We start from the raw sequence: 12,521 nt of genomic DNA on the forward strand, positions 1-12,521 counted from the left end.
TGTCACTCATTCCAGTTATTTACATTTAGTCATTTAGCAGACGCTCTTATCCAGAGTGACTTACAGTAAGTACAGGGACATTCCCCCGAGGCAAGTAGGGTGAAGTGCCTTGCCCAAGGACACGTCCTTGGGCACGGCCAGGAATCGAACCGGCAACCCTCTGATTGGTAGCCCGATTCCCTAACCGCTCAGTCATCTGACCCCAGTTATATCCACACCCAAATAAGAATAACAAGTCAATACCTTCAGTATTCACAAGAGAGCCACTGCAGTACCAAGGCCTGGACAACACAGAACCTAAACAGAACCCATTGAGATCCCCATAGAACCAATACAGATGGCAGAAAAGATAAAACCTCACTGACCCCTAATAGGACCCAGACAGAAACCCACAGAACCTAAGCAGAACCTAAAACAAACCTCATAGAGCCCTAATAGACCACAGACAACCTGAACAGGACTTATAACAAACCTCACAGAACCTTTATAGAACCCAAACAGAAACCCACAAAACCGAAAGAGAACACAGACAGAGGGTACCTGTCGGCGGTGCCGTCCGGTGTCCCAGAGTTCCTCAGGGCGGCTCCGTTCCTGAGTGGGGAGCCTGTGCCCCCCCCCGGCCCCTGCAGCCTGGCTGGGGAGACCCCCGGTGGGCCCTCAGCACCGCCCAGTCGCGGGGCTGAGCCGTAGAACCACGCCCCCGACTTGGTCAGGATCTCCTGCTTCTTCCGACAGACGTTGCACACCCACATGACCTGCAGGGGGAGGGGGGGGGGCAACCCTGTTAGTGTTCTGTAGCATCCTAATATGCTAGCCCTAACTCTCAGACCGTGTGCTAGCATGCTAATTCGGGGGCCATTAACCATTAGCATCATGAAGCCTATTAACATGCTAACCCTAACTATCCCTTAGTCGCAATGCAAATATATTATTATTATTTATCTATAGTCCCTATACTAATATCCAAAATGTTCTGTTCCCGATGCTAACATAATAATTACCCGTTCCCTACATGTACACTCACACGCACTCACACAAGCTTCGACACACACAGACACACAAACTAGTTTACACATACTACCTGGAATGGGGACAAGAGGATGAAAGACAGTTTAACCTTCCTACACGCACACATACACAAACATACACACGCACACATACTACACATCGACACACACAACCTGGAAGGAGATGGAGAGTGTAAATCCCAGACAGGGGCTGCTGAGTCAGCTGTGTTCACGGGAGTTACAAAGATAAACAGAAGGGGGAGAGCTGTGCTGGGCCTCTCTCTCTTTCTCTCTTTCTATGTCTCTCTCTCTATATGTCTCTCTCTGTCTCTCTCTCTCTATGTCTCTCTCTCTCTCTATGTCTCTCTCTCTCTATGTCTCTCTCTCACACACACACACACATTCTCTCTTTCTTTGTCTCTCTTTTTCTCCATCTCCCCTTCTCCCTCCTATACGTAGGCCTACATATTCACTTCACGCACACGTTCTCTTTCCACACACATATTCTCCACACACATGCACACATCCACTTTACACACACGCTGAACATGTTCCTCCATATGTGCATTATGTTTAGGACCACTAATCACGATAATCATCTGGGCCTATGACTCAAAGGCACGGACATGGAGGCAAATTTGCTTTGTGACACACTTGACGGGCAGCTGTCACAGGAAAAACAATTCGAAAATATTGTTAAGGAAATAGGTCAAGGAGACATTATGCATTTGGATGAGGTTTCTCTTTTCTCAGCCCTGCCTCCAGTGCGAGTGATACAGGCACTAGTTTGATCTCACTTTGATTACTGCTCAGCAGTCTGGTCGGGTGCAGCCAAAACAGATCTGTCTAAGCTCCAAATAACTACAGATAAAGCAGCGAGGCTCGCTCTGCCCTGTCTGTTAGGTGTGAGAGAAGTAGGGAGTCAGTGGCTGAGCGGTTAGAGAATCGGGCTAGTAATCAGAAGGTCGCTAGTTCGATTCCCGGCCGTGTCAAATGACGTTGTGTCCTTGGGCAAGGCACTTCACCCTACTTGCCTCGGGGGAATGTCCCTGTACTTACTGTAAGTCGCTCTGGATAAGAGCGTCTGCTAAATGATTACATGTAAATGTAGAGAAAGTGAGCCCGTCTCTCATGGCTCAGAATAGAGGAGAGGTTGGCATGAAAGCTAATGAGCTTCTTGAGGAATATCTGTTGAAGTAAACTGTCTGTACTATACCAAATAAATGACGTGAGAGACCGATACAAAAATATGTTAAGGATTGCCCCAGCATTGATTAACCTGAAGCTGAACAACTGTGATGGAATGCATTTTGATGATGTGACGTTTGATTTGTTTTTTTTACTTCACTACTTGTCTTGAACACATTTTGAATGATACTTTTTACATGTGTTATGTCTTGTTTTTATATGTTATGTTTTGTTGTGTGTGGAGCCCGAGACAATGAATACACACACACACACACACACATACAGCTGTGCTGGCCAGAAGATACTGCAGCTTACAGCTGACCTCAGCAGTGGCCCCAACACAAACACACACACACAAAGACCGGTTAAGAAAGACATAGAATAATAGCTTTCTAAACAGTTTCTGCGTCTAGTACATTTAGCATGGCTCACTTTTAATCAAGCTAAACCCATAAAATTGGGATTTTACTACATTCGCTGAACTGAAAGGAGGGGAAGAATGGTTTGTTAAGCTGCAGTCACTATTTCTGGTGCAACACACACTGTAGATAACTAGCTGTCAAGATATGATGTTGCGCTCACTTCTCGTGCGTACTAAGGATCCTAAAAGATCAGCTCTCACAACGAAGAGAAAAAAAGAACTGTTAGCTAACATCTCCATGTGAAACGTCTATGTAAAATAATCAATATAGGATGATCATACCCATGGTGATGCCGTGAAACGTCATTTCGGCGCAGAAGAAACTGAAATAACGATCAGTCGATTATGAAAAGTGAACGTTGAGCATGAGCGTACTGTTCAGAACCACGGACAGCTCCGCGCCAACTGCCTTCCAGCAGGCTCCACACCGGCTGCCAGAAACGACGCCCCGCGTCAGGGTTAGCGAAACCCAGTACCAAAGTTGATGTTTTACAACAGGGCTAACACAATAAAACTGTCCACTTTCATAAATATATCAAGGGCCGTAGTCAACTGAAAATAACAATGGCTGCTGTCTAACAACGGTTATAGAGCATGCGCAATTTCCGTGTATGTGGGAATGACTCGTGCTTGTTGACGTCACTTGCCCGAACCTGAAAGAGAATCTGGTCAACGAGGTCCGCGCGCGGCAACCCAATCCCGTATCGGTGGGGCACGGTGTCTATCTACACCGGGAGCAAGCATAAGGGCCGCTATGCATAAGACACCTGAGACCGCGGCCTGTAGACAACTGACCCAGCTCGAGCTCCACTCGTCCCATTCACGAACTGACACTCACAGTAAGGTGCACCCTGGGATCGCTCTATTTTAGTCTCCTGCTCTCTCTCTCTCTGTCTATCTCTTCCTCTCTCTCTCTCTCTCCCTCCCTCCCTCTCTCTCTCTCTCTCTCTCTCTCTCTCTCTCTCTCTCTCTCTCTCTCTCTGTATATCAATGTATGTTGGTCAGGACTCTCTCTCCAAACAACAAACTTAAAAGGTTAAACTGCTACCATTAGATCTCAATCAAACACTTGAGAGGAGAGGCTGTCATCAACGTCATACATTCTTCCTGCATTCACTTATAGGACAACAGGGGTGAGCCCTCACCTATGTGTCAACCCCTGCTCCATTTCCTCTCTGAGTGACCTACAAAGATGTGGATTCTGAATATCAAATTATTTCAAATTATGGCAAAATACGTTTTTCTATTACTCATACACTCACACACATACACGCATACACTTCACTCTAGTGGAACAAGATGTTCCAACCCATAATGCACCTCAAGTGACCCGTAGCTTTAAGACAGGAAGGATGGGAGTCAGGAAGGAAGCATGGCAGGAGTGCTGAAACACGGCCCAAGAGAAGCTATCCCTCAGACCTTCTCTGGAACCTAACTCGTGCACTGCTGTGATTGGCTAGAAGCCGCAGCAGGACTCACCTTATTGGACCGCAGGGACACCCGCCCCCCGCACCGCGCGCAGAACTTGGTTTGGCAATAAGAACAGACTTGACCGCATCCGTTGGCAAACTTGGTCTTGTGGCAGATTCCACAGATAGGAGAGTCCCCCTTCGGCCCCGGGGTGGGCGGGGCCTCATCCCCGATCTTCTTCACCTGGTCCTTGTACATCTCAAACTGCTGATGTAACTTCCTGTTTGGGGAGGAAGTAAAAGGATGAAATTAGCTCAAGGTTTTTCAGATGTTTCCTGGATTTCTCTGTCTCTTCTCAATGGACAAGATGCTCTGAGGGGTGAAACCTCAAACTGTCTAGTCCAATGAGAAGTGAGGAGAGAAGATAGGAGGATATTGAGGCAAGACTCAGACTTACAACCAACAGAATATGCGATTGTAAAGCCACATTATAACACAATTTATTAAAAAAATCTTTAATCTTGTGAAATTATACATGATAACAGCGAACTACGTAGACATGAATCCACTTAGTGGCCAAATGTAGCCAAAGCTGGCCCACAAGTCTGTCCATGAGCAATTTACTTTTGCGAAATACTCAAAGGATCCTTGGTGTGTCATTCCTCATGTATTGCTCCTGGTCTAGGACCAACCAGACAGGCCCCTTGTCGGATTGAGCCGTCCCCCCTACCTGGCCCTCAGTCAGGGCAGCGTCAGCAGGGTCACCATCCTTGACGAGGCCTCCCAGGCAATCATCCCTTCATCATAATCACAATGAATAATCCAACTAATCTAAGAGGCTTTCTGTCCTCCTCCAGCCCTACCCTGCCCTGCTCCTCATCCTCACTATCACTCTCTTCTCTACTCCTCAAGTTTCTGTTCTCTCTCCTCCTACATCATCCTCTCCTCACTGTCACGCTCAACACCTCTCTTCTGCTCTCCTTCTCTTTCCATTCCCATCTTTCCTCCTATCCTCCTTCATCCTCCTCTCCTGCACCGTCAGCAGGTGTCTGAGGCGAGTGTGGCTGATGTGTGACATGTGATGTAGGGGTCAGGTAGGGGTCAGGTAGAGGGTCTTTACCCATCCTACACCTCAGCTTTGAAACATGTCTGTATCAGCGCAGAAGAACGACAGGAAACACTTAAGGACAGGAACTTGGGGTGGTGGGGGGGGGGGGAGGGGGTCAGACTCGTTTCTTTCTCGCCAAGACGAGGAACGGGGAGTGTAAAGATGTAGCCGACTCATCTTTTAGTATCATCATCATCATCATCATTCATCGCCATGATCATCAGTCAGCGTAGACTGCTCTGCAGAGCTCAGCCTCTCTACTGTCAAACACTGAGTCAGCATCCACTTAAAGTGTGTGGAAGCTGTGCTGTGTTAGCCTGCAGTGCTAAGGCCCAAGAAGCTAACACTAGCTGTGCTGTGTTACATTAGCCTGCAGATGTGTAGGCATGGTAGGCTTTAGGTCAGAGAGTTAATGCTAGTTGTGCTGTGCTAGCCTATGGATGTAAAGGCTAGACTTATGCAGTGCTAGGAGCAGGTGTTAGCTCAGAGAGCTAGATGTGGGGAGTTAGTTTGGGGAGATAGCAGTGGAAAGTTAGCATTAGCTTAGGAAGCTAGGGTTATTTTGGGCAACTAGCTGTGGAAAGTTAATGTTAGCTTAGGAAGTTAGCTTTAAGTCAGGAAGATAGCATTAGCTCGGGAGTTAACGTTAGCTCGGGGAGCTAGCTGTGCAGAGTTAACGTTAGCTCGGGGAGCTAGCTGGGGTAGTATACTCACGTCTTGGCAGGGTCCTCGGTGGGGGACCTTGACAGCTGGGGCTGGAGAACGTTAGTTACCAGCTCAGTGATCCCACTAAAGGGATTCCACCTGTTCAAACAAGCACAGCGGGGTGAAGCTGGCAGCACTGAGAATGTGTGCGTGTGTGTATATGTCCAGTACTAATGTATGTATGTGTATGTATTTGTATGTGTAAATGTGTGAGCGTAAATGTGCGTGTGTGTCAGTGTACCTGTATAGGTGTGTGAGTATTTGTATGTGTAAGTGTGTGTGTCTGGGTGAGGGGGCCATCAGTAGAGAACATTGCTATTATGCTACTTTGCACAGGGAAGGAGGTGAAGCTAAAGCTAAAGCTAGCCACAACAACGAAGGCGGTGGTGAAGAGGGTCAGAAGTTAGCCAGGGGGCCGTGGGGACGACAGCAAGGTGGGAAACACTTCAGTGCACAGAGGACACAGGGCCACAGGAATGTCAGAGCTATAGGAAGGGGAATCGAAGCCAAGTGCACTCTGGGAGATTGAGTACTTACTGAGAGGATTGTGGCTTTGGTTCCTCAGGTTCCCTATAAAGACATGGCACACACAGCTCAGCACACAGACACACAGGGCAACAGCAGCAACAAACTATAGGACATCAAAACAACAGAATGATGACATAAAGAACTTGTAGAGAAAGACAAGAAAGTGATACAAGACACAAAACATATTACTGTCAGACTTAAAATGACAAAAGACACAGTTAGAAAACAACAACAAATCATATTTAAGTGAAGGAAATAATAATGAGGTATGTATGACACACAGAGAGAGAGAGATAGAGAGATGGAAAGAGATGTAGAGAAAGAGAGAACGAGAAAGAGGGAGAGAGGGAAGACGAAGGATCAAATAATAAGGATATAATAATAGCGATGGTGAATGAAATGGAAGTGGTGTTGCTCTGGTGTGACAAGGCCTTGCTGTCTCTTCTGGACCACAGAAGAAGTTGTTATTATTACACTGTGCCTGGTAGCTGAGATGTGGTTACTTTGCACTGTGCCTGGTAGCTGAGTTGTGGTTACTTTGCACTGTGCCTGGTAGCTGAGATGTGGTTACTTTGCACTGTGTCTGGTTGCTGAGATGTGGTTACTTTGCACTGTGTCTGGTTGCTGAGATGTGGTTACTTTGCACTGTGTCTAGGTAATGTAGACTTGACCATTGAACTACTCTTAGAACTTTATGGATTTCTGATCCTTGATTTTATGCTGTACTTTTTAGAAGCCATATTTATATGCCGCTTTGGATAAAAGCATCTGCAAAATTAATAGAATGTAAATGGGATGAACGGCAATCCTGTTACATGGGCTCTTATTGGAAAACCTGCCATCAGTCCATCTAGAACCTTCTGTCCAGAATACCTTACAATGTTCTGTCCAGGATCATGGCAGGGATCACAAAGGGTTCTTGCATAAAAGGTACTCTAAGTGTTCTACTGACAAGACCATCACAGAACCATCTAGAAGTCAGTCTCCTGTCTGTACTCAGAGCTGGGATGGGTGGAGCTCAGTGGTAGAGCATTTGCCATCAGATAAAGAGATCAAAGGTTCAAATCCCCCTCGTGTGTTGCTTTGGATAAAGCATCTGCCAAATAAACAATGTTGTTATTATTCATATAAACACTATGGGTATTTTGGGAGGGGTCGAGGCCCTGGGCAGGTGTGTGGGATCGTCCAGGGACTGTCTGCTGAGTTTGAGGCCCTGGGCAGGTGTATGGGATCATCCAGAGACTGTCTGCTGAGTTTGAGGCCCTGGGCAGGTATATGGGATCGTCCAGGGACTTTCTGCTGAGTTTGAGGCCATGGGCAGGTGTATGGGATCGCCCAGGGACTGTCTGCTGAGTTTGAGGCCCTGGGCAGGTGTATGGGATCGTCCAGGGACTTTCTGCTGAGTTTGAGGCCCTGGGCAGGTGTATGGGATCGCCCAGGGACTGTCTGCTGAGTTTGAGGCCCAGGGCAGGTGTATAGGATCATCCAGAGACTGTCTGCTGAGTTTGAGGCCCTGGGCAGGTGTATGGGATCGTCCAGGGACTTTCTGCTGAGTTTGAGGCCCTGGGCAGGTGTATTGGATCATCCAGAGACTGTCTGCTGAGTTTGAGGCCCTGGGCAGGTGTATGGGATCGCCCAGGGACTGTCTGCTGAGGATGAGGTCCATGATGATAGTGTTACCAAGTCCATCTCTAAAAACACTGCAATCCAATTTTTTTCATTATCGTACTGCTATGCGTAGACCCCCTGCAGTACAAAAAACACACACACACACAAATATCCACACACACACACACATACAGTGGCAATGGAAACCCACAGAGCCCTGTCCCTCTGTCATGTGACCCACTCCTGTCATGTGACACACCTCTGCTACGATGTAAGGTCTGGTCTGGTCCTACCCTGCTCTACCCCAGCCTCAAACGTTCTCTCACTGCTGCTGATTTCACTGGAGTCAGACACTCCCTCTTAGCCCCCACACACAGAGAGAGCAACAGTGAGACAGTGTGTGTGAGTGGCTGTGTGTGGGAGAGAAAGAGAGACAATGAGTGTGTGTGAGTGTGTGTTGCTGTGTGTAGGTGTGTGTGTGTGTGTGTGTGTGTGCCTGTCTGTGTGGGTGTGTATGTGTGTGAGTGAGTGAGTGTGTGTGTGTGTGTGTGTACTGGTGAGCAGGGGGTCTAATAAGCCCTCTGTTAGCCTGTTAGCCCTCCTAGGCTGTTGCTCTAATTGGATCTGGGGAATAACTAAGCTCAGGAGACCAAAGGTGTGTTTGCGTGTGTTTTAATGTGTGTGCGTGCACACTATGTGTCTGTTAGAGAATGTGTAAGCGTTTGGGGAGGTGGGTCCTGCTAGTTCAAGAGGAGAGGAGAGGAAAGGGGAGGGGAGGCGCTATGTTACCAGGTTGTATAAACAGTTGTGTGTGAGGATCACCTCTCCCCAGGGGCTGGTAGAGGACCAGGCTGTCTGCTTCCTGGATGGAAGGGTGCTAGGGCCACTGCTGAGGGCAGAGGGACACAGTCTAACACAGACCCCTGACCTCTGACCCCTAACCCTGGTCCACCATTCCAGTCCTCTCTCCTCCCCTAATCCTGTCTTTTCTCATTCCTCCTCTCTCTTCTCCATCTCTTTACTCTCTTCATCTTTTTCTCCTCCTCTTTCCTCCCTGTAATTTATTCTCCTCTTCTCCCTCCTCTATACAGGCTCTCTCCCCACATTGACAGACAGACAGGTTCTCTGCCCAGACCGACTGACAGGTTCTTTCCCCAGATAGTTAGGCTCTTTTCCCAGACTGACAGGTTCTCTCCCCAGACAGACAGACAGGCTCTTTCCCAAGACAGACAGACAGTGTCACCTTCAGGGTGGAGGGAGAACTGCATGTGAAAGCAGAGTGGTCTCAGAAGGGTTTGCTCTCTGAAGAAGACAGAAATTAGTATCTGTGTGTGGGTGTGTCCTCATGTACATTTGTGTGTGTGTGTGTGTGTGTGTGTGTGTGTGTGTGTGTGTGTGTTTATGAGTGCGTGTATGTGAGTGTTTCTTTGTGTGAGTTTATGTATGTGCATGTAAGTGAGTCTGTTTGTGTGTTTGTGTGTGTGGGCGGGCGGGCGGGCATCTCCATGTGTGCATGAGACACAGGTTTATGGAGTCAATGTTTCTGAGTTCACTACCAAATCCTCATCACCTTTGGCAATCATGTCTTTTGGGAGACTGACATGTCTGTACATTGTTACAATACGTATTCATCTTACTATCAAATGACTAGCAAGTCTACAACCTATTTAAAAAGCAAGTCTTGCCTTCGGCAAAATGCTATATCTTTGATGTAGGCTATAACTATAAATATAACTCGGTTAATACTAAATTCTGCAGCTCTGAAGGACGTTTCACTCAGCTATAACAGCGAACCATGTAAATATCTATGTTTCCAGCCCTCGCTTTCAAGCCGCTGGCGGGTGTATAGAATGCAGCGTATTTCACTAGCCCACACACCTGAAGGTACAGTTACTGGCCAAAACGTTTAATAGTTTTATCACGCTGCCCGCAAGTCAGGCTTGGTCGTGACACGGTAGTTTTCCTGTATAGCCTACTGCAAAAATTCCCCAGCGGCTATCTGTCGAGAAACAGGACAGTTCCTGGGTGCTGAAAGTAGAGGGCTGACGCGATACTGACTGGTAGCCTATACGCTACCGGGAGAGCGTCGACAACATGAACGTAAATACGATGCGGGGACATCAGTCACATTTCAAGTCTGATCTTTCCGACTGTGACTGTTTCGTTTAAACGGCCGCTAATCTCTACTAAAAGCCCATCTGATAGGCTGGTGTCTGTGAAGATGGCGCCCGCTGCTAACCCAACCCAAAGCGGCAGAGGCGGCTAGCCAGCAAGGCCGCGGCGCACTGACAGCAGGACAAGGGGATAGCCCTCCACTATGAGAAAAAAAGAATCTCCCATCTCTATTCCTAAAACTACCGTCGACGTACAAGTATTAGCATAAGAAAACCGAGTGCGGAGCGCGCGCTGTCATTCCGTGCGACGTCTGCGCGCGCCTCCATGTTTGGCTCAGATTACAGTGGGGGCTTCGCAAGCCTAATGTCAACACGGACAGTGACCGTGCTTGTTACAGACAGACGATAGGGATAACATTCCCTCACTGATCCCCAGGGTGGCTTTAAAAATCATCATTGTCAATGAGCTGAGACCGTTTGAGGTGGCAGAGACCAGCACAGCAGAGACATCGCAAGTCCAGATCTATCATCCTGCCGTTGTGCGCGAGTTTGAGCTGCGGCACAGTCGGTCACGGCTAACCATCAGCACTCCCGCTTCTCCACACACACACACACACACACGCGAACACACCTTGACAGCGTAAATGGCTTACTTTAGCATGGTCTGTTCCTTCTCCTCCTCTTTCTTCTGTCTATCCATGACAGAGAGGATGATTTTCCGTTCCTCCTCCGTTAGATGGCTTAGGTCCGGTAGGTCCGGATCGCCTGGACCGGTTACCGGAGCGGCAGGCCCGCCCGGTGGCCCGAGCGGTGCTGACATCTTCAGACAGATTTGCTAAAAGGACAATAAAAAAGGTCTCTGTGAAGGGCGGCCTGTCAAAAGTTAACATTAACTACTTATTTCCTGATTCCTTGTGTGCTAGAGAGCTTTAATACCATCAATGAGACCCCAACAGAGGAATGTTACACAGTCATAGCAGACTGAGGAAACATATATGACATCTGTATCAGCATTCGGTTCTCTGGTCGCCTTGAACCGTGTTATTACAAGGCTCAAGACGCCCAACAGATCTACCGGACCGGTACTGGATTAGTTGTCCCCAAAAACACATGCTGCATCCCGCCTCGCCACCTCCCAGACGCCCCTCTAGCGTGCACGCTGCAAACACGACCATAGCCATGTCACAAACTAGGCGGTATAATCAGTAATGTGAAGTCTTATTCAGATAGGGTATGTTCTGTATATAAACATTATCTATGGGTATGAATCCCTGGCCCAACGCCATGACCATTATATTCGCTTGTTTCGCCATACAGCCTTCACAGAAACCAATGGACCCAACAGACACACTCAAATCTTCTATTCACTGGCTGTGAGGCGCGCGGTCACCTCCGTCAGCTGAATCATATTCCCACACTGGGCATCGTTCCATCCTCATCCGCCCCGCGGTTCTCGTGCAAGGCGCGAGCGGTTCTGAACATGCAGAGAGCGAGCGGACTGTGACAGGTCCTTGCCTTTTATTTCGCAATCATGATGAATCCCGCCTAACCCATCGTTGTCCTTGACTACCGAGAGATGTTTCTCGTCCCATAGATGGTCCGTTTCAGACCCGGTGTCTCGCCTTCCCCGCTTCCGCTGTCTCTGCAGGCGCTGGTTCTGTGGGGGTTCTTGGATATTTCTTTAATGCACAAAAATGGATGCATTGAGAGGAAAAAATCCCCATAGGACGGAGGGGCGGAGCGATAGTATTACGTACAACAAAGATCAGCTGCCTCGCGCGGGCGGGGTAGAGCGGAAGTGCGCGCGGGGCTCCTGGCCGGTTCATTGATAGCCGCGGCAGGTAAACGCAGAGAGGTTTCGTTAACGTGGCCGCTGCGAGCTGATATGATTTCCTGAATTATGATTATTTTCCATATTTTGAGAATGGTGGACTTCAACCACACATTACATATGCATTCAGTAGTCTATTAGAATGAACTAAAACATAGTATAAAATAGAATAGAGTAGCATCAAATAGAATAGAGTAGGCCTACGATAGAATAACCTACAATATTATATGCAGTACCCTACATAGGCCTGCAATAGAGAGCGTATACAAATAGAACATAAATAAGACAGAATAACTCGGAGAATATCTGCTGAATACAGACCGTTCCTCTGACTACAAAAGTACTGTAAGAACTATAGTGCATGTATGCACATCTGATCCTTCAATAAATGTTAATGTAAATATAAAGTGTAAATATAAAGAGCCATACGTTCTCTTTAACTCTCTCTTTCACTCTCTCTCTCTTTCTTTTCAAAATTCCACCTCTCTGTGTGGGTGTGACCTGTGTATCTTAAAGCTCTATGTTACACTTGAACATATCTCACCCTATCTAACACCATCTAACATTTACATTACATTTAGTCATTTAGCAGACGCTCTTA

General features: G+C 47.6%; 1 protein-coding gene across 1 annotated transcript; it reads right to left on the reverse strand.

Moving 5' to 3' along the window:
* Positions 1-421: 421 nt before the first annotated feature.
* On the reverse strand, positions 422-10,909 carry LOC136962459 (regulating synaptic membrane exocytosis protein 2-like). Its single transcript, XM_067256243.1, has 6 exons — positions 10,743-10,909; positions 6,377-6,409; positions 5,849-5,938; positions 4,096-4,306; positions 541-755; positions 422-431 (listed from the first exon to the last, which is right to left on the reverse strand). Exons 1-6 carry the CDS (start codon positions 10,907-10,909, stop codon positions 422-424), a joined length of 726 nt encoding a protein of 241 aa, XP_067112344.1.
* Positions 10,910-12,521: the final 1,612 nt, after the last annotated feature.

Source organism: Osmerus mordax, chromosome 18, assembly GCF_038355195.1.
Source record: "Osmerus mordax isolate fOsmMor3 chromosome 18, fOsmMor3.pri, whole genome shotgun sequence".
Lineage (NCBI taxonomy): Eukaryota > Metazoa > Chordata > Actinopteri > Osmeriformes > Osmeridae > Osmerus > Osmerus mordax.

Coding starts and splice junctions, on each gene's coding strand:
- LOC136962459 (XM_067256243.1), bottom strand. CDS start 10,909: ATGTCAGCACCGCTCGGGCCACCGGGCGGGCCTGCCGCTCCGGTAACC. Junction 6,410..10,742: donor AAGGAACAGACCATGCTAAA/GTAAGCCATTTA, acceptor ATGTCTTTATAG/GGAACCTGAGGAACCAAAGC. Junction 4,307..5,848: donor ACCGAGGACCCTGCCAAGAC/GTGAGTATACTA, acceptor CTCCCCAAACAG/GAAGTTACATCAGCAGTTTG.